This window comes from Equus quagga, chromosome 7 (genome assembly GCF_021613505.1).
Source record: "Equus quagga isolate Etosha38 chromosome 7, UCLA_HA_Equagga_1.0, whole genome shotgun sequence".
In the NCBI taxonomy this organism is placed as follows: Eukaryota; Metazoa; Chordata; class Mammalia; order Perissodactyla; family Equidae; genus Equus; species Equus quagga.
Window position 1 is genome coordinate 76,247,181 of NC_060273.1, and position 26,395 is coordinate 76,273,575.

General features: G+C 41.6%; 1 protein-coding gene across 5 annotated transcripts in view; it reads right to left on the reverse strand.

The window, feature by feature from the left end:
- ARHGAP26 (Rho GTPase activating protein 26) overlaps positions 1-26,395 on the reverse strand; it is a 415,746-nt gene that overhangs the window by 182,742 nt on the left and 206,609 nt on the right. For all 5 annotated transcript variants that reach the window (XM_046667198.1, XM_046667197.1, XM_046667196.1 and 2 more), the window contains exon 12: positions 20,394-20,430. In XM_046667198.1, coding sequence (XP_046523154.1) covers positions 20,394-20,430 — 37 coding nt within the window. The remainder of the gene's footprint in view (positions 1-20,393; positions 20,431-26,395) is intronic.

Genomic DNA, 26,395 nt, shown 5'->3' on the forward strand with positions numbered 1-26,395 from the left:
TCAGAAAATAAATGATCAACAGCAGCAACTTTTTCCACAGCACAGAACCAATTTCCAACCTGGCAACGGGGCTGGAAACCCATCAAAATTCATCCCCATACTTTGGTTACCTAGTGATAAGATGTGTGCAGTAATCTTTAAGAATGGGTTCATCTTTGACCTCCTTAGGACATCAGGACAAGACATTCAACAAACACATGTTCATAGTGGAGAAGTGAATGGTAGAAAGTAGGAAGGTGAGTATTTATAAATGATTTGTCATCACCCCAGGGCAAGAAATAAACTTGTAAAATATGAGAACTGAGCAGAACCTGAACTCATCTTGGATCTAATCCAAATGGAGTCTTTCTCCAATTTTTAATGTAAATGGATGAACGTAGATGCAATGAAGATAAAAATCCTTAAAAAAAATCACCGAGAATTCCCCAAATCAAACTCAAAAAGAATGCAAATTTCTCTTCCCAAGGGGAAACAGCTCTTGTTCTTACATGCATACTTATCGCTTCGTGATACTTATTATAAAACACACACCTCCAGGATAGCAAGTAAAGTACAGTCATCTGCTGCATAATGACTTTCTGTCAATGACGAACTGCATATATGACAGTGGTCCCCTAAGATTAGTACGATATAGCCTATGTGTGTAGTAGGCTATACCATCTAGGTTTACATAAGGTCACTCTATGAGGTTCATACAACAAAGAAATTGGCTGATGAAGCTTTTCTCAGACCATATCCCCATCGTTAAGTAATGCATGACTATACCAGAAAAGGAGGAAAACAATGTTTTTCTCCCTGGAGACCACCTGTTATACAAACCATTGCTCTTGTTCCCTTAAAGCTGTAAGGTGCCTACTAACCCAATCCCTTGCTTTTTCCAGTATATGAACCAAGTATTTAGTCTGCAAATTGTGTTGTATCAGGCTTTCTGACTCGAAGCTGTGAGTCAGATAGAAATCATTCTTCCAAACGAAAGTCAGTTAACTCATGCCATGAACGTTTCCCAAATTTAATAACAAACTATAATACACAGGCCAAATACCTGTTGGAATCTAGGGGAACATTTTTTTAATACCAGTTTTATTGAGATATAATTCACACAAAGTTCACTCATTTAAAGCTTACAATTCATTAATTTCTAGTAAATTTACAAAGTTATGAGTCAATCACCACTACCTAATTCCATAATATTTTCATTACCTCCCACAAAAAACCTCATATACATTAGTGGCTACTCCCTACTTCCCAGACCCTTTCCCCAGCTCCTAGAAACCATCAGTCTACCTTCCATTCTCTACAGATTTGCCTATTCTGGACATTTCATATAAATGGAATCACACAATGCGTGGTCTTTTGTGTCTAGCTTTTCATTTAGTGTAATGTTTTCAAGATTCATCTATATTGTAGCATCAATAGTTCATTCCTTTTTTGAGTAAATAATATTCCATTGTTTGGATACACAACATTTTATTTATTCATTCATCAGTTGTTGTTTCCACTTTTTGGCTATTATGAATAATGCTGCTAGGAACATGTGTGTACAAGTCTTTGTGTCAACATACATTTTCATGTCTATTCAGCATATGCCTAGGAGTGAAATTGCTGAGTTATACGGTAACTCGATGCTTTACTTTCTGAGGAACTGCCAAACTGCTTTCTACAGTGCTGCACCGTTTTACATTCCCATCAGCAAGGTATGAAAATTCCAGTTTCTCCATACCCTTGCCAACGTTTGTTACCGTCGTCTTTATTATAGCCATTTTAGTGGGTGTGAAATAGTATCTCATCGTGGTTTTGATTTGCATTTCCCTAATGACTAATGATGTTGGGCATCTTTTCATGTGCAGAGGAGGATTTTCATTCCTTTGTACAGTAGTCAGAATAGAGCCTACTGGAAAGTATTTGTCAGAGGGGAAATTATTTTTTATACTTAAGGAGGTTTCCAAAAGGTTTATAACTCTGATTCAATAGTCACTTGAAACCTTTTGGTTCTTCTTTTGAGAGGTGCGCAAGAGGATTCTTTCATAGGGATGATAGTCAAGGAAGTTTGGGAGAGAAAGAACTGCCATTTTGCACAGTGCTCCGGGGAGCTGCTGACACTGATTCTGAGCTTGCATGTTTTAAAAATAGGTTTATGAACATGGTCTTATTCTAGACATTGATGAACTTCCATCCTGGACAAAGACTGTTTTGCTTTCTTATCCTACAAACATTGATAAAAGTTTTGAAAAACTGGAAATAACCTGGCAGCTGACAGTGACGACCTCAGTGGCTAGAAGATACATGCTCATAAAGCCATCAGCCTAACTAGCAGAATAAATAAGGACAGAGCTAGACATCTCCCTGCAAAGGCAGATTAGTCCTTGAACTTTTTCTTGTGGGCCTGTGGGAAGCCAGATCCTTTTCTAGGTAAGTAACAGCTAATGGAAAAGAATAAAATGGAACCTTCCAAGCATATCCAGAAAAAATTAAATTCCAGTAAACCTATGTTAATTACAATTACTTCTTTTGGAAAATGACAAAGGAAACTCCCCCCTCCCCGCAAATCCTCTGTGTAAATGTTCCTCTTTTGGTTTTCTCAACATTAGAAGTTCTCTGATTGGTTTTAAACCAGCGAACCCCTTTTCTTGAAATAAATCTTACACAGATGTTACCCATAAAGGCCTTAAACATTACACATAAAACACAGTATTTATTAGTATATATTAGTTGTCTAGGTTCAAACACATATAACATTTACATATTGCAAAGTTAGACACTAAGAGTTCAAGGCAACTCTGTTAGCTTCTAATGTATTCGAGTTGCATACTGAAGATAATTACTACAGTTTTAGAAACAGATAAAACTGTGTTAAGAAATGAAATTCATATTAAACAATAGTTCCCAACAAGGAACTCATGAAATACAGCTTAAATATCATTGTTTTGAATCTCTAAACTGGAACCAGTGTACGATATTACATTGCCTGCTGCCGCCGCTGTACTTCCCTACATCTGTCTGTCTCTCTCCATCTCAGTCTGTTACACGCACGCATTCACACACTCACACACACACAGGTTTGACTTCTACTCTCATCAACTGACTCCAGTTGACCCTGCTGATGGCACGATTAGGCTACTAATGATTAACAACTGCTTTATTATTTAACATGTACCAAGTACCATTAATGTGATAGGGACTATAGTGCATACATAATCAGATCATTAGTCCTGATCTCTGCCCAGCAGGGACATAATCTAAGTTAACTGAGATCTCCTACTCTGAAAAGTGAGTTCCCACTAAAAGGTTTAGAACACCAGCACCACAGAGCCGAGTCTGCTAATGACAGAAAAAGTCTGAGCGGCCCGCCAGATGGAAACGGCTGTCCTTAATCCCCTCAAGCAGGTGATTCAGCTCTTTCACTGAGCCAAGGCTCAGAAAAGGTCAGGGATTTATTTGCAATTTCTGTATCCTTATAATCTCCACAAATAATCTCTCATTAAATATCTACTAGGCTTGCATTATTCCCTTAATTTGACTTGCAGTGAGTTGTTGCTGGACCAGTGGCTCCTAGGCCTGACATCCACCATCTTGCAGCTAAGGCTTGAACTGGCTTATCTTCCTCCCTCAGCCTCAAGGTTGAGGTTAACGCACAGGGCAGCCCAAGGAGTTGTTATATAATGAATGTTTGCAATGCTCACACCAAATACCCAAGTTGGCCTGCCAAGTTAGAAATGTGTCATTCTCTTAACTTCATTTCTACTTTTGAAGCCTTGTCTCCTTTTAGAGAAAGCAAAGGGCTAGGGTCACAGAAACCCATTTTCTCAAAGTTTTATGGAGAACATGAGAAGACTGGAGAGGTAGGTTGACACTTGGTCAACCTGGAGAGTCTTAGGGCAAACCTAGAAGTGGGAGGAGGATGCCCGGCAGATTGTTGAGGTTTGCACTATCATGCCTAGCGTATGAACTCCGAGAGGAGGGAGGCAGGCTAAATCCAGAAACTGTCTTACTGCAAAGGGCTTAAAAGAACAGCATACTATAAGGTTTGATCAAATTATTTTCTTGTCTAAGAGGAGGTGGTTAATGGGCCAGGTAGACAGATATGGATTTTAGCATAACCGTCACTGCCATGCTCTGTAGCTTCTGGTACCTCACGGTACCTCATCTGACATGCTTTCTCTGGCTTTTTCCACGTTCTAAAAAAAAAAAAAAGAGGTGTGTAGGTGGTGGCAGAGGGTGAGAATTACAATAAAACCATGAGTGTAACCCTTAGCACTCCCCCTGTTTCCTACCACCCCTCATATCCAAATTTAAGTCCTTCGATTTTACCCTCTAAGGTCTCTCAACTTTGTCTGGGTCTGTCTTTACCACCTCCATCCTGGTCCTGGCCTCCATCGTCTCTTCCCAGGACTGCAGCAATGACCTCCTAACCAGTTTCCTCACACCTCCTCTGCCTCCCTCCAATCTGTCCTCCACATGGGAGCCCCCGTGATCTTGACATCACCCATGTCACCTCTTTTTTTAAAATTTCTCAATAGCACCCCACTCCTCTCTGGGGGAAAACCCAAATCCTTACCATGGCCCACAAACCGTGCATGGTCTGGCCCCAGCCTGCCTCTCCAGCCTCATCTCATGTCACTCCTCTGAATAGCAGCATCCCAATTCAGAGAGTCCAACTGACCCACTTTCTTTCCAGGTTTTGCACATTCTGTGGGTTTCATCTGGAAGCCCCTTGGATCAAGTAACTCCAAAAAATCAGGTCTCCCCTCAAGTGTCAATTCCTCAAAAAGGCCTCCCTGACGTCTCGTCCTAGGTTAATACTCCACTGCACACTTGGATATAGCACCATCAACCTCTCCTTCAGCATATGGGACACAATTGCAAGTTTATACTTATTAGTATGATCCTGCCAAAAATGTCTGTCTACCAAACTAGATAGTCATTCATGAAGGCAATGGTCCACGTATATCTTATTTTATTCAGTACTTTGTCTTTCACTGTCTACTATAGTGTAGGACATTAAGTGGGAGCATGCAACTTTTCATTTTGTGGCATTTTTCATTTTGGATGCATGGATAGGCAGATTGGTGACTGAAGGGTGGGCAGACTTGCTAAGGTGCAGTGTGGTATAGTAAAAAAATGACCTTTCAAATTCCAACAGATATAAAGCCTATGAGAGTAGATGAATCATTTAAGCTCTGGTCCTCAGATTTTCCATCTTTTGTGAGGATATAAAGGTTCAATAAAGATATAAATGGCCTGATCTAACCAATTCCTTTCTTCCTGTATCAATGCAAAAAGGACAACAGTATAACTCCAAGAATGAGTCCAAGAGAGGAAAAACAAAAGCTGTGCAAGCCAAGACATGAAACAGAGGAGACAAAACCAAGTTTAGGTTTTCCTGGACACTTCTAGAAATCCTTTGCTTGTCCATCGAGGCATTATCATCATCGGGCTACATGCGGCATGAACCTGGGCTGGTGGTATATGCATGTGTGTGTGTGTACGTGTTGGGGGAAGTTCTTCCACATCATACTAACTGGGCCATCGAAATAGTCAGATGGCAATGAGGTCAAGGAACACCCTAGAAAACAATAATTTCTCCCCTAGAGCTGGGTGCTACCCAACAGACCTCGCTCTCCAGATCCAGGAGTCCTTTTCTGAAAATCACTGACCTGCTGTTGTCCTACTCCAATCCTTAGTACTCAGAACACCAAGAAATTAGGCAAGAAGTGGCCCAGTCACCAATTTTGAATAGAAGGGAACTTTACATACCGTAGGTTGACGGATGGACATATAGTCTGTGAAAACAACGCTCTGGGACACACTCCAAAGGTATCCCATACACGCATCCCTGGAATTCTAACAGACCTCAGGAAACAAATCCTTTTCCAGAGAAGTCGAGGTGATCTACTGAATTAGTCTCAACACGGTTAGAATGGATTACCACTTTCCTAAAGTTGGTATTCTATAGGTTTTTCCTAGTCTGAACATTTCCCCCCAGGAAACTTATTCAACTTTTCTTTGATCAAAAACAACCTTTCAAGTTTTTTACGGGAGAAATGGAATTTGCTAGAAGTGCTGGCTGTCTGCATAAAAACAAGAGAACTGAGAGGTAAAGGGAGTTACTGCCCGATTTTTAATGTGGATGGATACAGGAGATTGTCTGGAGTTATTGTAAGCAGGCCCTATTTTATAGACAGCTCCAGGGGCATGTTCTCACCAAGGAAATTTACTCAATTTCCCAATGTGATTTGCCCTTTAAAGTCTGGCCTGCCTGGCTCATTCTGAATTTAATCAATTTCAGTACCATTAAAAGGCATGAAGAAAAACACCCACATTGAATTGAATACAAAATCCATCTGGAGAATAGATTTCCAATTGGCTCACACACTCATGCCCTTTCTCGTAATCATGTGAAGCCGACTGTCCTCAGGGTGGCAGCTCTCAGAAGCTTCCAGTGGGGCCTGGGAAAGTTGGCCAATTGGTTCTTAATTATCCAGGTGCAAATTCTTTACTTTAGGGATTATCCATGACCAATTTTTAATCCCATATCAGCTACCCAAGATCCTGTGCCCCAACACCCCTCTCTACTGCCTTGTCTGTCCTATACTCTGCTCCCTGGTTGCTATGTATTCAGGGAATGTGAACTTTAATACGAACTGAAGTCACACACACAGAAGTGGTATGTACTGGAAAGAGAACAATGAGCTTTACAGCCAGACAGACCTGGATTAGAATCCTGTCTCTGCCACCTCTGGCTGGATATGATCTTAAGAGAGGGGTTTCACCTCTGAGACTCACCTTCCTCACCTGCATAGCGGGGATAACTCACCTATGTGTTTCAAAGGTCAAATAAATGTACAGTAACTGTGACTTACTTGGTATTCAATAAATGGTCATTATCACTATTACCAATATTGTGACGTTACTACATACCCAAGTTCATGTTATCCTTACAATAATCCCATAGGGTAAATACTACTGCTAGTCTTAATAATAACTTCTTTCTGTGTTTCCACATTAATGAGTATAATGAAGAATAATTATTGTTCATAGAATAAATTAATAAGTTATAGCTTATTCGATTTTCCCAATATGTCTGTTAAGTTTCTATGATGAGAAAAGCCAGTCTTATGATGTTGAGTGGTAACAGCAATGATGATCGCAATAGCTAACACTTACTGAGCAGACTGCATTGCTCTGGGCTAAGCACTTAAATGCATCATATTATCATCATCGTCCCTATTTTGTAGGCAGGAAACCTCAGCTCAGACAAGGTTAAGGAACTTCTGTAAGATTATGGTGTTAGTGAGGGGTGGAACCAGGATTCTAACTCTGTCTGACTCCAGAGCTCATCCACTTCTACTCTCTATTCTTCTGCTGAAGTTCATACGACTAGTCTGAAACGGACAGGCGGCTGGGGGTCACATTTTTGGATTCTGCCCTTTCTACTCTAGTAGCAGTTCTCAATTCTAGTGGACAAGAGAAGCAGGGGCATGCTTGTTGCAATGCAGATTCTGGACACCCTCCCAGAGGCTATGCTTCAGTAGGTGTGGAATCATACTTGGGATTAACACTATGCTAAGCAATTCAAACTATTCTCACTAAAGAACAAACAAATGAGTTTTGACTATTAATTAGTTGCCAATTATCTATACTAAATTCCCCATCTGATAATAACAATTCACCAGTGCTGTGTATCTCAATATATGATGTTGGCTTGTGCCACTTGTGGTATATGAAACGATTCCAAGTGCTTCACAAATAAATATTTGTAATAGTTGTACACTTATTTTTAATATTAGAAATTCACCAGTTTATCACACATAGCATGATATCTTTTAAAAAATAAATTTAGGTTAAAATGAGTGAATTGATTTTTTAAAAAAGTAAATGATAACACAGGTAGTATATATATACGTGTAAAAAAATCATGAAGGTGACAGACAAATAACACATTTGGGAGCTACTGTCCTAACTTGTCCCAGACCAGGCACTACATTCAACCTAGCTGAAAGGAGAAGATGGGAGGGTACCATATTCTATCAGCAAGGTGTCCTATTTCAATACAGTCATCCTTGATTCCTTGCTTTCTCTCATACCCCATATCCAATCCATTGGCCAGTGTCATCGGCAATAACTTACAAACACATCTAGAATCCAACTACTTCTCACCGTCTCCATTGCTAACACCTTGACGCAGGCCGCCAGTATCTTCTGCCTGACTGCTGCAGTAGCCTCCCAACTGTTTCCACTTTTACCCCCAATGGCTTATTCTCTACCAGCAGCCAGAGTCATCTTTTAAAAATATACACTGGCTCATGTCACTTGTCTGGTCACAACTCTCTAGGGACTCCTTGTGACACTTAGAACACAATCTCACCTCCTGACCATGGCCTCACATGGTCTAGTCCCAGCCTGGTGACCACTCTCCCTCTGACTTCCTCCAATCCAGTCATGATGGTTCCTGATATTCCACGAACACAGCTAGCTCATTCCCTCCGCCTCAGGGGCCTTTCAACGTGCTGGTTCCTCTGCCAGCAATGTTTACCTGCCAGCTCCTGACACGCCTCACTCCCTCCATTTGTTCAGGCTTCTGCTCAAATGTCACCTCTTCAGAGAGGCCTTCTCTGCTCCAGGATCTAAAAGAGCTACCCTTCCTTGATATTCTCTATCCCTTTGCTCTTATTTCTTCATAGCCCTTCTCTCCACCTGAACATATGCCTTTGTTTCCTTGCTGTTTGTTGTCAGTTTCTCTCAATAGTAAAACTCCATGACAGCAAGAACTTTCTCTGCCATGTTCATTACTGTGGCTTCAATAAAAATTTCCTGAATGCAGCAACAAAAACAATCCACATTTTTACGAGCTGAGACACCAAGAGACCAATAGGGAAAGAAGGCCCCACTCTCTGGGAGCCTTGAATAGTAAACAGCTGGCTGAACACAGTGGTACTTTCTAGAGTTTAGGGGTTCTGCAGTGGGAAGCACAAGACAAATACGACTGACACGGATCTCATTATCCTCTGACCTCCAGGCATGAATACCGCCAATCAGAATTTTCTTCCCCAGCCTACCAGGTACACAGGTACCTCTCATCTTTTTCACGGTTTCTGGGGACACAGAGAAAAATAAGTCAAGAGGGACACAGAGTAAAGAAAGTAAAATAGGTAGCAGGAAAAGAGCTGAAATTCCTGCCTGGCCTGGAATAAACCCACCAGCTCTCAGCCTGAGTCAAGGGAGGTTCTAAGATGGCTCTGAAGAGTGTTCCAACTCTCAGCAAGCCACAGGCAAGCAAAGTGGTGGTGCCTGGTTCTTGCACAGTACAGGCTGAGGGCTGCAGATGGGCTTGAGGGGGACTGAGTGTTTCCTGGTGGGTTTTTACACCTGCAATCTCCCAGTCCACCTTAAAATTCCAAATCAGGCCAGCAGTGAAAGAGCAATGCCTAATGCACACCACGTTAATGCCAACCAGCTTAATCAGGGCCATTTGTTTCCTACACGAGGATCTGGACATCCTGAGAATGAATTACAGTCGAGCGGCCTCAATTCCTCTCTGCCTTGAGGCCTGGGTGGTTGTGCACTAATTTCTCAACCAAAAGAGATCATCGCCAGCTTTCTGAAGGTGGAAGTGTTTCGAGCAGAAAACCAGCTGCCTCTGCCCACCTATATCCCTTTCCTGCCTTTACCTACCTGTCTTCTCACCTTGATCAGCCCTAGGAACAATTTAGATATTTTTTGGTCACAACAAACTCTGAGGCAGCAAAGGGCAGGGAAAGAGATGACATTCAGAATCAGAGGCCTAAGATTTGTGCCTGGAGTCACCATTAACTGGCTGTATGAGATGAGCATACTTTGCCTCTCTGACCCTTCTCCTCATCTGTAAGATCAGGTGTTGTGAAAAGCAAATAAGGCAATGTCTGTAAAGGCACTCTCAGAAACTCAAAAAGACTGTCCAGAGTCATGGTTTCTTATAACCTTTGGTTTTGCATAGCAATAATGTTACTGATAATAATAGTAGAGGGCAACATATAATGATTGCTTAGAATATCAGGCACCACTGAGCTAAGGATTTCCATCCTACTCCCATTTAATATTCCCAAGAAATCAATGATGTAGGTATTAAAGTTATCCCCTTCTTACAAACAAAACCTGAGGCCTGGGGAAATTAATTTCCCAAGGTCACACACTGAGTAAGTCGTGAGATTGGGATTCCAACCCATGTATGTAATAATACTCCAGAGCCCACACTCCCAACCACTACTCAACACTATCCCTACTGTGGGGAGTAGCACTCAACAGCCTCTGCTAAATCTTACCTGCTCAATGTGAGTTGCACACACTGAACACTCTGATCAGGGTGGGAAGGAATGACCTTGAGAGACCACAAGTTTACACTCAGAATGAAGCTTCAGTTTTCTCATCTGCAAATTGGGTCAACAATACTATCTACCTCATAGGGTTCTTATAAGGATCAAATAAAATAATATATACCAAACAGTGAGCACACTAACCAGTGATAAGCATGTGCTCAACAAACATCAATAGAGAACCTGCACTTGGTGGCAGTGGGAAAAATCTTTCAGTCTCTGCCTCAACAGCACTTTGCACTGGGCTTTAGGAGTTAAAGAAGCAGCCAGGGACCTGCTCACTGTTGCTTGGCTGAAGCCCACATTGGGATGCCAAGGGGTGGCTCACACCTGCCCAGACTGCAGCCTGCTGTGGGTACAGAGCCCACACCGCTGAGGGAAAAGGGGATATCAGGCCACAGTAAAGTCACACGCTGGGTGCATCTGTCAGTCTAAAGTTGGCTGAGAAAGAGGATGGATTTGTTAAGTGTCATTTAGGACAAGCATAAAGGCTGCTGACTGTCCAGGCGAGTCCAAAGCACTGTCGCCAGTCATGTCCTTGGGGGATGGGGTCTTATCAAACAAAATGGCTGGGAACCCATATAATAAAATCTCTGAGAACACAAGCTGTTCCTTCTCCTTCCTCTCTTGCTAGCCCCCAGCCCCTCAGCCAGGGTTATTCTCGAGCTGAGGTGTTACTGCTCAACTAAATATAATCTGAGCTCAACACGGGCCACAGCAACTGGGTGGTGTACACAAGTCATAATGAAAAGCAAGGTGCAGCAAGTTAACACTTCGATGAGCTAAAACTACACCATCTTGCCTGACTGTGGCTCAGGAGATGAATGGCGGCCACAGCAACCTGCCATGGCATAGGAGGGAAAGGAAAGGAGAAAGAAAAAGGGCCAAGATGGGGGCGAGGAGCAGGGGGGAGCTGGAACGGAATGAAGGCAAGGGTGGGGCCGAGTGCCTGTCTTCTATCAGCTCCAGTCTGGACGGAAAGCTGGAGGGGAAGGTGCACTCAGCTGACTGCCACGTGGGCCAGAACCCAGGAGGTCAGGCCACCATGCCCATTAATGTTGTCCATCCTTCTCAGGTTTAAAAGGGGAAATGTTCTATTTATAACCCACCGACCAGTAGAGATCTGGCAGCCACTGGATGGCTGTGATCCCACAGCAATCCTGGTTACCACTGGCTGCCTTCTCCTGCCTCTCAACTTGTGGGTGTTCTAACAGCAAAAGGCTGAAGGTGACTGAGAGCAAAAGGAAAAAGAAAATCCTCTTTCTCATCCTCTGCTGCTTTCCTGAGACTGTTGGACTTTTAGTAATGGCTGAAGGCTTTAGAACCTTTTAAAAACAGTGACCCATGAGATCCCACCAACTCTTTCTCTGTGATCTTCGAGACTAAATCTCCCTTTCTGTTTTACAGATCAAGGGATGCTGAGGTACAGAGATGAAGGGAATGTTTCAGAGGCAGGCCAACAGGCACAGAGCAAAGGTAATGATGACCTCCACATCTCCTCTCCTGGTCCTCAATCTTGTCCTCATGAAACAAGAAAAGCCAAATCAACACCATCAGGGAGTTTGACCTGAATGATGGGCTAAAGAACAACGAGCGTATGTAACAGGAACAACATATAAAGCAGTGGTGTTGCGAAATGCGTGTGGAAGTGGGCCATGTGACGGTTCTGCACCTGGGAAGCTCGAGAGTCACTGAAACATGCGACTCTATCTCTCAGAGTCAAGTGCGGCGTGTGAGAAACCACCGACGGTTCTAAAGAGGAGGCTTACTAAGAAGGAACACGGAATGGTCCCTCAACAGCAAAGAGCTGGGTGTGTTAGGTGTTGGATGTTGGTGGTGAAACTCCTTCCAACCCCAGTGGATTGGCTACATAATGAAAGAATCCCAGGACAGGGCAAAGATTCCACACGTATCAAGAACAGTGGGGGGAAAATGACCTTGGCAATCAGGCAGACTCTGGTTTGAACATCAGCTCCACTACTTCTCAACTATGGCACCTTGACTTCTTTAAGTCTCTTTGCTCATTTGTAAACCGGTTGTTGTGAACAGTATTTCTACAAACAGCAACCATTCATGTACTACTTTCATTCTCCTTGCCATAACCTCATGCCATCTTAAATAGACTAATTTTAAAAAACTTATCCTTGTATTAAGCTAAGGATTAACAAACTTATAGTCCATGGGCCAAATTCACCATTGCCTGTGTTGTAAATATAGCTTTATAGTAAACACTCACCCTCATTCGTTTCCATATTATCTATGACTGCTTTTACACTATAACAGCAGAGTTAAATATTACCACAAAACAAAAAATATTTATTATCAGGCCATGGACTGAAAAAGCCAAACCCTGTGCTAGACAATAACATTTAGAAAACCACGGAGTTTCCTTGTACTTGTGTTTTCCCCCTAGTACACATTAAAATAAATAAATAAACCTAAATGCTAATTTAAAATGTTTGTCTGGTACAATCTAAAATGATCCTGGGTACCATCAGTGGCGTGCATACCCCACTTTGAGAAATGCAGTCATGAGGATTACATGAACGAACACTCATAAGGCGCGAAGCCTAAAAACAGCAGGAGTGTTGGCTGCCGCCCTTCGTTCTCCTCCCTGCTCCCCTCAGGAGCAGTTCTGCCAATCCAGCGAGCTTTTCCCTTCTCATATGAGAGTAATTGGCATGACCAGATAATGCAAAGGACAATAACCAACAGTAATTAGGCACTTATTAGCTAATATGCCGGACATTGTGCTGAACTTTTATCCTACAGCAACTTTATGAGGTAGGTGTTGTTTCTTATGCCCATTTTATAGAAAAGGAAATGGAAGCTTAGAGCTGTCCAGCACCAATCCAGGGTTCCACAGCCAGTGTGCTAGCATGCTAATTTATGCCATTCACACAATATCCTCTATGGCAATAGCTGTCTGCAATCCACATGGCAAGACCTACCCCAGGAATTATCTGAGGTATGTACGAAGACTGATATACAAGGATGGTCAGGCTGATGTTATCCAGAATAGCAAAAATTGGAAAGGACACTCAAGTCAATGATAGGAAATAGTTCAATAAATTAGGATATAATCCTATGACAGAATATTAAATAACCATTACAAATTATATTTATAAATAATTTTCAAGATGTGGGAAAATGCTTGTAGATTTTTGAAAGGAGAATACAAACAAGTATATTCAGTACAATGGCAATTAAGTCAAACTACATAGTGACATTGACAAAATACATATAAGACATCATGAAGAAAAGTCAAGAAGGAAATATCTCTGGGGGTGGGTGCTATAGATGCTTTTTATTGAATTTTTGAAAATCATTGCTGTTTTTCCTTAATATCCTATGTGTTCATATTATTTTTATAATAAGCAAAAATATAAGTTTTTAAATCTCCTTAGGAGTGAGGTTCAGAGATTCAATGTCTAGACCCTACAGACGACTAGATCCTAATTCCGACTTTGCATTCTTTCTTCAGTCACTGGTCTTCCCCCGACCTTCCAGTGTGAATGACATATTGGCAAATTGTAGTAGGTTCTTGAGCATTATACAAAGGACTCTTATGAAAGTACCAGATTAAAAACAAACTGGAAGGAATGAGGGAATTAATACCTGGAAGCAAAGAGGAGGAAGGGGACGAGGGAAGGTAGGAAGTTTCCATTTTTTAAGTCTTTATAGCCTAACTGGAAGCTCATTCCAATTGGTTCTGGGCATTTTATCTGCACACTGGTACATGTATAGATAGCATGAATATTACACACACCCACACACGTGACTGGCCATCTGTCTGTTGTTGCCCAGTGGCCTGAACCTCAACAGTAGATCATATATCCCCTTAAACAGAGAGCCACATCTTCTACTTGTAGGTGTCCTCACCCCTCGGCACTCACAGGTCCTTAAGAACTCTGAGAGGTATTAATTGAATGAAGAGCTACAGGAGGACTGGACTCCTGCAGTTAAATCTAGTCACAAGTTCAGGCAGGAGCAAACAAGACCATGCCAGGTAAGAGTGGAAAGCAGAGTAAATGTCTGCAATGTCCTTCTGAAAAGCCAGGCGGTCAGTGTTACACTGGGTCCTGACGTGCATGAGAAGGCATGTCTGGGGCAACTCAGGCATATTCCTCTGAAGTAATCCGATTAATCTATGGAATTCCAGTTAATACTCCCATTAAGGAAAGCGCCACTAAGAAGTCAAGATTAGAAGACTGAGCCCCCTGGGTCTCAGTCTGTCAGCCCTCAGCCTTCAAACAGCTGGAGAAGCAGTGGGAGAGCAGCATTTCTGTAAACAAGCTAATCTTTTTGGACCTAAGTAGGCAGCGACATTTATTACTCAAAACTTCAAGTGTGGCAAAGACCAACTCACACTAGAAAAGTCTGCCTTTCCCTTCCTCTCTTGCACTGGACTGGTGTGTCCTCTCTGACAAGTTCTCAGCTTTCTAACTGTCCCTCAGGTGGAGCGTCACGATAACAGCAGCCTGGGCTGAAAACAGGCCTCGTCTTGGCTTCCCCTCCTGCTTCTGATCTGGGCTCATTTCAAAGGAGAATGAACCAATTCTCACAGAGCCTTTGGGGAGTAAATCTCACAACTGCAGCCAAAGGTAAGGTAAGCAAGAGAACACACAGACTCAGGATAGCAAAAATTGGAAAGGACACTCAGGAGATATGCATTAAGATGGCAAACGGGGCCACCAAGGCTGTTCTTTGGGATAATAAAGGAGGCAAATCAATGACAGGTATTAGGTGTCTCAATTATTGACACTGGTACAATCATTTCCTCAGTAAAGAAGCTTAGGGAGCAACAAACTGTACTTCCTTCCTCTCTACTATCTTTCCTCCCCTTTTTCCTTTCCCTTCTCTACTAGGTAAGAATTTGACCAACTAGAGAAAACTCGATGTCCCTGATGTATATTCCTGACATTCCAGGAATAAACCCAGGGAAGCTTCCCTGATGGCAGCAGGATCCACGGTGAGAGGCCCATGGGACTGGCAGAAATAGCAAATTGGTTTTTGAATTTAGTATTTAGGGATTAACTTAACCAAGAATACACCAGACTTCTAGGCAGAAAACTAAAACTCTAAAAAAGGACACAGATGATCTCAATAAACAGAAAGACACTTAAAGATCTTGGAGGAGATGACTTCATATTCTAAGTGTCAATTTTCCCCAAATTAATCTATGCAATTCAATGCAATCCCAAATAAAAATTTTAAGTTTTTGAGGAACCTATCAAACTTATGTTAGAATTTATAGAAAAGAATAAATGTCCCAGGCAGCTAAGCCAACCCTCAAAAAGGAGAATAAAGAGAGGAGACAAACTCCCAGATATTAAGACTTCTCTCAAAGTCATCATATTAAAACCAGAGAGGTATTTTGCACGAAACGAACAGACCAAGGACATAAAGAGCTGAGAGATAGAGCTCAGATATGCAAATGTAATACACAATAAAGCTGGCACCACAGTCAAAGAGGGAAAGAATGGGCTGTTTAGTAGATGTTGGTGGGAAAAACTGACTCTTCACATGGCTAAAAATAAAACTGGATCTTCATGAGAGACCATATAGAATGGTAGATATCAGCTGGACTAGAAATCTAAATGTGAAAGGCAAAATCATGAAGCCAAGAAAAGAAAATGTAGGTGCATGTCTTTGTGACATGGGTCAGACCAGCCATCTTTAAAACACAACTTGAAAATCATAAACCAGAAGGAAAAAAAAGATGAATTTGAATATATAAAAGTAAGGCTTTATAGTCAAGGAAGCATCTCACACATAATATTAACAGACGAATGACAAGATGGGAAGTTATATTTAAAATGTCTACAACTAACAAGGGATTAATATCTAGAGTATAGAAGGAACTTTACAAATCAACAAGAAATGGCAACTACAGAAAAATCGGTGAAGGACATGAATAGGCAAAACAGAAGAGGATTCCCCACAGGTACAGGAAGAGATGCTCAAACTCATTAATTATCAGAGAAATGCAAAGTGAAACAACAATGAGCTGTCATTTTACATCTATAAGATTGACAAAAAATTAGAAAGCTGAATAATGGCAAGAGTCGGCAGGGATGGAGAAATCCTCACGTCAGGCTGGTGAGCCGATGGACTGACCACTCTGGAGAACGATATGAGAGCACTTCCTCAAACTAAGCAATACACACACCCTTGACCAAGCAGCAACTCTCCTTGTGGGTATATCCCACAGACATGCTCACACAGGGGGATGTGTACAAAGATGTTCACTGTGGTAGTGTTAGTGGTGATGAGGAGTTGGAGGCATGAGGAAATGGAATGCATGTCCGTGAAAACAGATACACAGTGTTACACACCAAGGAAAGTGCAGCAGACAGAAGTCACAGTCTAGAAGCAGACAGAGGGATATGGATGGCTCCTAACACAACACTGAGGGAGCAAAGCAAGAAACAGAACAAGATATATAACCATTTATAAAACTTAAAAACACAGGTAGATAGAAGATACACACAGTTCAAGAATACAGTCTAAAAGGACCCATTAGAATGATGGCCTATGGGGGAGGAAAGGAATAGGAGTTGGGAAAACAATGAAAAGGGAATGAATGAATGAATGAATGAATGTGATGATAACATGCCACAAACTGGGGGGTGTGATTACTTCAGTCCCTCTATGCCTGCGATTCAAATAGAGAACAGAGAAGAAAAGAGGAGAAGAGAAAGACTCTGCAAAGAAACGTGCATGTACTTATCTGCTGCCGTCCTCTCCCTGGTAACTGGGCCATTTGGAAAATACCAGCAGCTGAGAGACATTATTTATGGCCCTGTCTTATACCCCACATGCACTGGATGTCCTGAGAGAAACTTCAAGATGAAAGCAACAAATTTGGAAGTGTCCCCAAAGGAATTCCTTTTTGCTACCTGCTCCTCCAAAACATTTTGGCTCTGTGATAAAATGTTGACATTCAAATTCCCACCAAAACATTTTCTAGAAAGGAAAATTCTAGACATGTGGAATTTGGACACTAAAGGTGAAAAGAGCAATGGCCCACTCAAATTCATATCAGACTGACTTCTTACCTTTAAAAGAGTTTTGACTGTGGTATAAACAGAAAGAAAGCTGCAGAACGGTCAGCCCCTGGGGACTAGTGCCACCTGTGGCAGATAAGCCCCGTGGGTGGGTGTGGGGTGAAACTGCAAATTACTGCAATTAAATGATAGTAAAAGTACAAGCACTTCAGAGGAGACATGGTGTGATGTGAAAAAGGTGTCCTAATGCCAGAGAGAGTGAGGAAGCTCCAACCCAGAACACTACTCTGGTTTTGCCAGCTTGGAAATGAGTGAACAGAACATCTGTTAGAATAATAATACCCTAGAAAAAGAATTTCTATCTAAAATACTCCTGAAAAAGTGGCCGATATATTTTAACTCATCTTCTTCTCTCCTGCTTGCTAAATGAAAGGGTAAGCAATTGAAGAATCATCAGAGACTTGAGGCAGTCAACTCTCCGTGCTCTGTGAGTAATGGGATACCGAAAGCAAAATGTTACAAGTGTCTATGTTTTCCAAAATGGAACTTTCTGTACTGCTCTTTTCCTAAGGAGGTAGAATATTCTCATGGTTAACAACAGTAGAGCCTTCAGAGTTAGAACTCAGATTAAATCGTGTTTCCTGAGTTTTACTAGCCTCAATTTCCTAATCTACAGCGTAGGTCAAAAGCACCCATCTCACAGTGTTGCAAGCATTAAACGAGCTAATGTGCATAAAACATCCTGAATCATAGTCAGCTATCTATTCGTAGCTATTATTGTAAAATATATGCTCAGTGTAGACAGTGCAAAGTATAGAGAAGTATCTGAAGTAGGTCAGTGTCTCCCAATAATCCACCCTCCATCTTGATGAAGAGGTTGATGATAAATGTATTTCCAGACTTTTTTCTACCAAAATATCTAGATGAATCAAATAATTTATTTTATTAAATACTGTTCTCTAACCTGATTTTTTCAAAAACTCATTTATCAATATACTGGTATATTCCACAAATATACCTAGATCTCTTATTATTTTTAAAGACTACATTGTAGTCTATGATATTTTTCATCAGCTTCATAGTGTACATTTAGACTGTCTCGAATTCTTTGCTTTTTTTACCAATGCTCCAGTGAACATTTTTGCACAAACACCTTTACACTCTAGTCTATTCTTTTAGGACAAATTGTTGGGTCAAAGGATATTCACTTTGTAAAGGCTTCTAATACATATTCCCAAAAGGCCTTACAGAATGTTAGAACCAGCTCGTATGCCCACCAATAGAATCAGGGTCATCTTTCAAATCTATTGGCACTTATCTCAAACAGAGAGGAGCAGATTCATAAGATCACAAGTTACAAGCAAATTTCTGGTCAGGAGTCTCCATTCGTATGTATGTCAGCCCCTACAGTTCTTGGGTCCTTTATTATGGAATTAGTGTGTCCCAGGTTGGGGCATAGTATGGGCATCTGTCATTTTAGCCTGCTTAGCTTCTAACCCTCTCTTGTCCTGGTGGGTTACCTGATTTCCCTCTGGCAAATTACCCTGCTCCCATTTTATGCAGTACTCTTGAAACTGTCAATCAAAGTGTGTTTGTCTTCCTCTGGGTGGGCCCAAGCTAGACCAACATGACGCTATCTTTCCTGGGAATCTGAATCAGAAGAGGGAGGCAAGAACTAAAAACAGTTTAGAGCTTTATCATCCTGCAAATATTATCCAAAAGAACCTTTCTCATCGGTTCCTGGGTCTCCAGAGCTGGTCTCTGTTCAAGCCTGGTTCTTCAGCTCTCCCTACCTTACTGTGAGTGACCCTACAGCCTTCCATATTCCTTCATTATTATTACTGTTGTTTTTGCCATTGTTATTTTAGCCCAAGTTAGCCAGAGTTGATTTCAAATGCTCTAAAACAATCCCACCTGATACAGAGGAGGGAAAATGACTTGTTTCCTTGAATATTTACTTGAAAAAATTTCCCCTTGTTCAATTCTTGAGGAAAAGACAAAGAAATATTATTTCCTGTGCTACAGGCCTCTTAACCTACCAACAGCTAACTATTCCAAATTACTTAATATTTTATCTAAAAACTCCTGGTAAAATTTGTATTTTGGAAAGAATGAAAGAAGGAAAATCTCTGTCCCATAATGGATTTCACACACAAAAATAGCTCATCCTTTTGTCCACATGGAGAGGCTCTGTTTTACTGATTTTTCTGACCCTACTGGAACTCGTGGCAGGGCTATCTGAATTTTTTTCCAAGTGGATTTTACAAAGTAAATCTGAAGCAAAGGGACAGAATTTCCTTTGCACTCTTCTAGCAACCTGGAATGAATTTATTTTTCCTCCTATGCACCAAGGAGATACTCAGCCCAAAGGCTCTAGCAGTGGCAGTTTCACTTTAATCCCATCATTTTTACAAGGTTACAGGTGCCCTTGGAAATCTTGATTAACCAGAGTGCTCAGAGCCAGTAGCAAGGGACATGTGCTGCATATTCCACAGAGACGGCCCAGGGCCACTCCCATCAAAGAGGAATATTATCACTGAGTTCCCCAGCTCACTCTTTTCTCTCCAAAGAGGCAACAAAGAACACAGAGTTACTAAGTGATCACTAACATAGTTATTGCCTCTCCAGTCCTTTGAGCAAGACTGTAGAGGAGGCAAAGTCAATTCTGGCTTTCCCACAGGACAGGGCTCTTGGGGAGCTGGGTATTACTGGATTAAGCGACTTCTAAGTACTGATTGGAGCTACCTTCTTAAGAAGACCTAGGAACTGAGATAATACACATGAAAACGCCTTGTAAAGTGTGAAGGGTTATATAACGCAAGGTGTTCTTACGGCCTTGCCAGTCAGGTCACTGAATGTCCTGGAGTCACTGACGTGGTAAGTCAGGGTGGAAGCGTCGTGGCAGGCTGTTCTCGGGAAAAGGGGCGACCCAACATGCCCACAGCACCTCCTGGTGGTTCTTCCCAGGAGTAGCAACTTCTCAAAGCCCAGTCCCAACACCAGCTGTAGAAAATTATCCAAGCAACGTACTTACTCCCTTCGCTTTGACTGTCTTTGTTCGAGTTGTAGACCTGGAAAATAGAAATAAACACTTATTTGTGTGCATTTTGTACCACCCTACAGGTTCACTGAAGAAAACATTACCTTCCCTCTTTCCCTAGTTTGTGCTGTGAGACAGAAGGCAATTTCTTGCCCCCAAACAGGAATCTTTTATAATTAGCTACTTCCCAGTATTTAATTCAGCTGTTCTTAAGTGTGTGCACATCAGACTCACCCGTGGAACTTGACTGTAAAAAAACTATAGTCTTTCTTTTTAAAAAAAACTAACTTATGTGTGTATATAAACTAAAAAGGAAAAAAAATTAATTACAAATCATTAAACATTAACTGCACACCAGGCAATGTGCTAAGCAATTCACATGAATTCTCACAATTATCCACACAATTCTGTTGGGTAGGAACTGTTATTATCACTGTTTTACACATGGAGAATTTGAGACTCAGAGAGGTTAACTGAGGTCTCACAGCTGGGAAGTCGCAGTCAGGACAATTGTACACTATAACTCGTTAAGTGTTAACACTAGAAAAAAGGACCAATTACTTTTACTTTACATACTTTTGTAAATTTGAATGTTACAGGAGAATATATTCATTTATAATAAAAACTCCTCAAACAATTTACAGAAATCATAAAAGGGAAGATGCCCCAACACAGAAAAAGGGAAAGTGCCCAATATAAAACAGACAACGACATATTGCAAGAGTGGGTAAGCTTTTTCTGTAAAGGTCCAGATAGTAAATATTTTAGGCTTTGTAGGCCAAGAGGCAAAAATCAATGATATTATGTAGGTACTTGTATAACAAAATTCCACAAAACTTTCGTTGACAAAACTCAAAATACAATAATTTTTCAAAATAGGTATAATATTCCCAGCAGGTGAAAAATTCCGTTTAGAGTTTCGTAGCTCTCTTTTCAGAGATGCTTGGCTCAGTTCCTCTGGGGGTTAAATATGTGGTTCTCAACCAAGAGTAGCCATCAGAATCACCTAGAGGGGCCGGCCTAGTGGCACAGCGATTAAGTGCGCACGTTCCACATCGGCGGCCCGGGGCTAGCTGGTTCGGATGCCGGGTGAGGACATGGCACCGCATGGCAAGCCATGCTGTGGCAGGTGTCCCACATATAAAGTGAGACAAAGTGGAGGAAGATGGGCACGGATGTTAGCTCAGAGCCAGTCTTCCTCGGAAAAAAGAGAAGGATTGGAAAATGTTAGCTCAGGGCTAATCTTCCTTAAAAAAAAAAATCACTTAGAATTTTTTTTTTTAACTTATTATGATGACCAGCTTCAACCTCTGCCTTTTTATACCTACACAATCGTAATCAAAGAAAGATTTGGGCATTATCATTTTTATCTAAAGCAGAGGCTTTATCTTATTAATAATGTCAGCATATCAGGGATTGGCAAATGATGGCCCTCAGGCTGATTCAGCTCCCACCTGCTTTCGCATAGCCCGTGAGCTAGACGTGGTATTTACAGATGAACATTTGCAATTGATTTATTGATAGGGAATCCTAACTTTGAACCCTAATTAAGTTAAATATTATCCTCACTCTAAAAATAAATTCCATTCTTCTGATTAGTAGACCCATGTTTCAAAAAACTATATTCCTTGGAAAAGATACTCTTTCTGTACCAGAGGAACACGGTTGCCCATTCTCCCTTGGCAGTGGGAGACACAAATGAAGATTTGGACTAGATCATAGTTTTCCAATTGAACCCCAGAGCACCCACATGATGACTGCCAAAGGGGTTGGGAGAGAAGCTGAGACTCCAGGTATCCAAATGTCCCCTTCCTTTCACTTTTATTGGTTTTATTCATGTGACTATCAAATAAGGGGATACTGGCTTTGAAAAGTTTGAAGACCTCTTGAATGGATAATTTCTAAAGTTCTTTGCAATTCATTAATTTGTTTATTTGTTTATTGTGTGCCAGGCAATGCTCTAAGGGCTGGGGCTACAGATGAACACAACAACTATGATCTCTACTCTCATGGAACTTGCCTATCAGTGGAGAGAAGAGAAATAAACAGATACACAAATATGATTATTTCAAATATTGATGAATGCAACGGAGAAATGAGAGAGGCTCCTGTGGACCTGACGTGGGGAAAAGCTCTCTCAAGAGGTAACATTTTCTTGAGACCAGAATGATGAGAGAGGAGGTCCTTGGGAAGACCTGGAGGCCAGTGTCCACAGCAAGCGCAGGTCATTGAGATGAGAAAGGCACAGCCTTTTGAAGGGAGGAAGGCCACTGGGGTTGGCAGTCAGTGCACAGCAGAGATGGGTCGGAGATGAGGGTGGCACAGAGGGTCAACAAGGAGATCTTGCAGGATCTTGTGACGTGTGAGTAAAACGGGTGGCCTCATAATAGCTAGGACCAGTGATCCATGATGAACGGTGTGCACTAATCTGGGAAAGCTGGGGAAGGGGGGGCAGGGGAATAGACCATATTTTGGCAAGTATTTTTTTCAGCCATCCCTGATCACTTCTTTCCTCCCATTAAACGTCCCAGAGAAACTTGCTGCTTTTTATGAACAGCAAAATCCAGAAGAATTAGCAAAATGCAGGGCTCTCAGCCCTCTTGAATTAGGAGGCAAGTTTGCACCAAACTACTATCCTTCAATGTTCTCTGGGTCTCAGGAGGCCCCTGCCTGGAACATTCAAGCATTCCCCAAATTGGGGAGGCGTGGTCAATGAGCCAAAGGCACCAAAAACATGTGCTGCCCTATCCTCTGAGGCCAGGTCATTAATCTCTGTCTGGTTTAGGTAAATGAGCCAGAGAGAATGAGTTTTGAAATGAAGCTAACAAACCATGCCTGCCAGGAATGCGTGACTACACGGCCCAATCAGGAAGGCCTAGGGTGGGGAAGCAGTCTTACCACCACACAGGCCAGATGGTGGCCTGGTAAGAGGAAGGAGAAGGAGGGTGAGGAAAGCCTTCACATGCTTCCTCTGCACTAAGAGGGCTAACACCACTAAGAGGGAATGGCTTTGCTTACTGAGCATTTACCAAGTACGACATGACCATCTAGTCCTTGTAACTACCCTATGCATTAGCTACTAGTATTATTCCCATTTTACAGATGTGGAAACTGAGGCCCAGAAAGGTTACATAGACTGTCCAAGGACACAGAGCTGGTAAGTGGTATATCCTTCTATCTTGCCTCTACAGGGATGTTCCAATCCTCTTTTACTTTTCCAGGCCGTGGCAAATACACGCAACTACCAAGCCACACCAGCAGTCTATGGTGTTCATAAATACCTTCTGTACTGGCAGAAGTGAAGGGCATGCAACTTGTCCTTCAGAAATGGTCAGTCTCTTCTCAGGAAATCTTCTATAATTGCCCACTAGTGACAGACTTAGTTCAGAGGCAAAGGCAATTTCCTAAAATAAAAGGTCTCTTTGGCTATGGCTTCTGTCTAATGATTAGCAGAGTTACCTCAGATTTATATGCTTTCAAGTAAGCCTCTCAAGAGCCTTTGTCTTGAAAGGATAGATCCCAGCTCTCCAGGACCAATTCAAGGGGACAGGAGTGACTAAACAATTCCTGAATTATGGCTCCTTCTCAACAACCCAACTTAAGCTAAAGTCATCCGTCCTGGTTAGCCAGAGTACTCTAAGACCTGGCCACACTCAAGTTTTAGCCCTCTGGCTTTATATACTTTGATACAGGTATGCACTAGCTTCTGCTGAATACTGTACAGGAAGATTTGTTAAATATCCACGCCAATGAATATTTGTTTTTAAGTGTATGCTTCTAGAGAAGAGAAATTACATGTGTTTATCTTATCAGGGTCCATCTGAGAGTCATTATGAAATAATTACAACACCAAGAATAAATTAATAAAAGCGATAATAACTAAAGTCTTAGTACGTGTCAGGCACTATGCCAAGCATCCTATATGCATTATCTTGTTTAGTCCTCACGCCAGCCTAATTATTCCCATTATATAGACGGGAAAAATGAGGCATTAGAGAGGTTAGGTCACTCGCCCAAGGTTAGGCAGCTGGCAATGGGCAGAATCTAGACAGGAACTCCTATGGTCTGTCTCCAGAGCCCAAGCTCTTAACCACTAACCACATGATAAATAAGACATTGTGATGATGATGATGATGATGATGATGATGAAGGTGATGAGATGTTGTGGGCAGCTAGGGAAGATGAGTCATTGGAAGAAAGAATTTGCCACGAGTCAGAGAGAAAATGAAACTGGGAACAGCCTTCTGATTCCAGCCTGAAGCACTCACCACTAACCCATGAAACCAACTGGCATCAAACACTGAAGTAACACTTCATATTCTCTTCGAACCACAGGGCTCGATCATGAAGATAAACACCAGCACAGGAAAGTGGGTCTTTGATACAGATCACAGGGCACCGCAATTCTGAGTCCTCACCCAGAAGCTACAAAGGGAGTACAATTTAATAAATCAAAGGAGGGTGAGGAAAGCCTTCATATGCTTCCTCTGCACTAAGATGTGATTTTGCAATAAATTCTGGTCACTGCTGAGCCAATTCAATTTACATGTCCTGAGAGAATTAAGGGAGAATACAGAGACATTTGGATTCCTAGAATTTTTCTAGGGGTAACCTTTATTACCATTATCCAGGCCTTACTGAGAAAGCCCAGAAAGAAATATTTTTTAACTTATAAATTAAAGGCATAAAGAAGCAATCATTATACAAAACAATCTCACTTTTCCCTCTGACACAGCTGCATTAGTACTTGGCCACATGACACTTTTGATTAAAATCTGCACAAAATGAAGGTGTTAGAGAAATAGGTTCATAGGGAAATTTACTTAAAACTGCTGCTCTGATCTAAACTGCACTTGAACTCACAGCTAAGCTCTCCAATTCTGGAGGTCTCTTCCAAGCTGGGACATCTAACCCCCTCCCACCTGGCTGTTCTCCTGATATGCCAATATGGAGACACACGAAACAGAACTATGTGCCAACACCTTACAGCACTGCACACACTGGTTCCACACCACTGGATATCATTTTGTCCCTTCTCTCTGTGTAACACAGTGGCTCCACCATCACTAGGACTTGTTCTTTTGAACAGTTTCTCTGACAGTGGTGACAGATTTGTGGTAATCTGCTACTCAGGGTCAAAGTCCAGCTCTACTATTTATTGGCTATACATTCCAATCACTTAACATCTCTAAACCTCAGTCTTGCCACCTGTAAAATAAGGATACTAATATTCCTGACCTCTTAGGGTTGTTGTGAAAATTCAATGGACAATAGATATAAAATTTTTAACACAGAGCATAGAATACAAATTTTATGGCCCAAAGAGCATTCAATAAAGATTAACTTTCATCACCATCACCAGCATCCTCCTCCTTCCTTTTCACACTTATCCCCTATGGGACAAATGGCTAAGGAAGGGAATATAGTTTGAGAGATCCAGTGACACTGATCTCATTAGCATTTAATTTAACCAACTGAAACTAATTAAGGGACTAAAGGAAAAGAAAGGAGACAATCTAAAGTCAACTTTTAGAGCCATGGGTTCTCAATTACTTTTTCTTAACAGCAGTCAAATATAAAAGTAACCACCCACCGCCAACCACTTTTTCAACACCAATGACGTGCCAGGCACTACACCAAGCATGTACATGAATTATTTTGCTTCACTCTCAAGCCGTAGGGTACTACCACAGCCTCTACTTCACAGCATCATGTAGGTTAAGTGACTTTTCAAAGGTTACAAAGCTAGCAAGTGGCAGAGCCCTCTAGAATAGAGTCTGTACTCAACCACAACTTCATACAGCATCCCACCCAGTCCCACTTTCCAGCGGAAAAAAACCTTGACGTTTAACAAAGAACTCAAAAGAAGCTAAGCAGTAATTTAAATGGCAACAATGCAACCATTATGCAAGGACAAAGTTTCCACCCAATTTAAACGTAACAGTAATTCTACAAACTTCCAATTAATACAAGTATAGCAGTAATTAAAAACCACA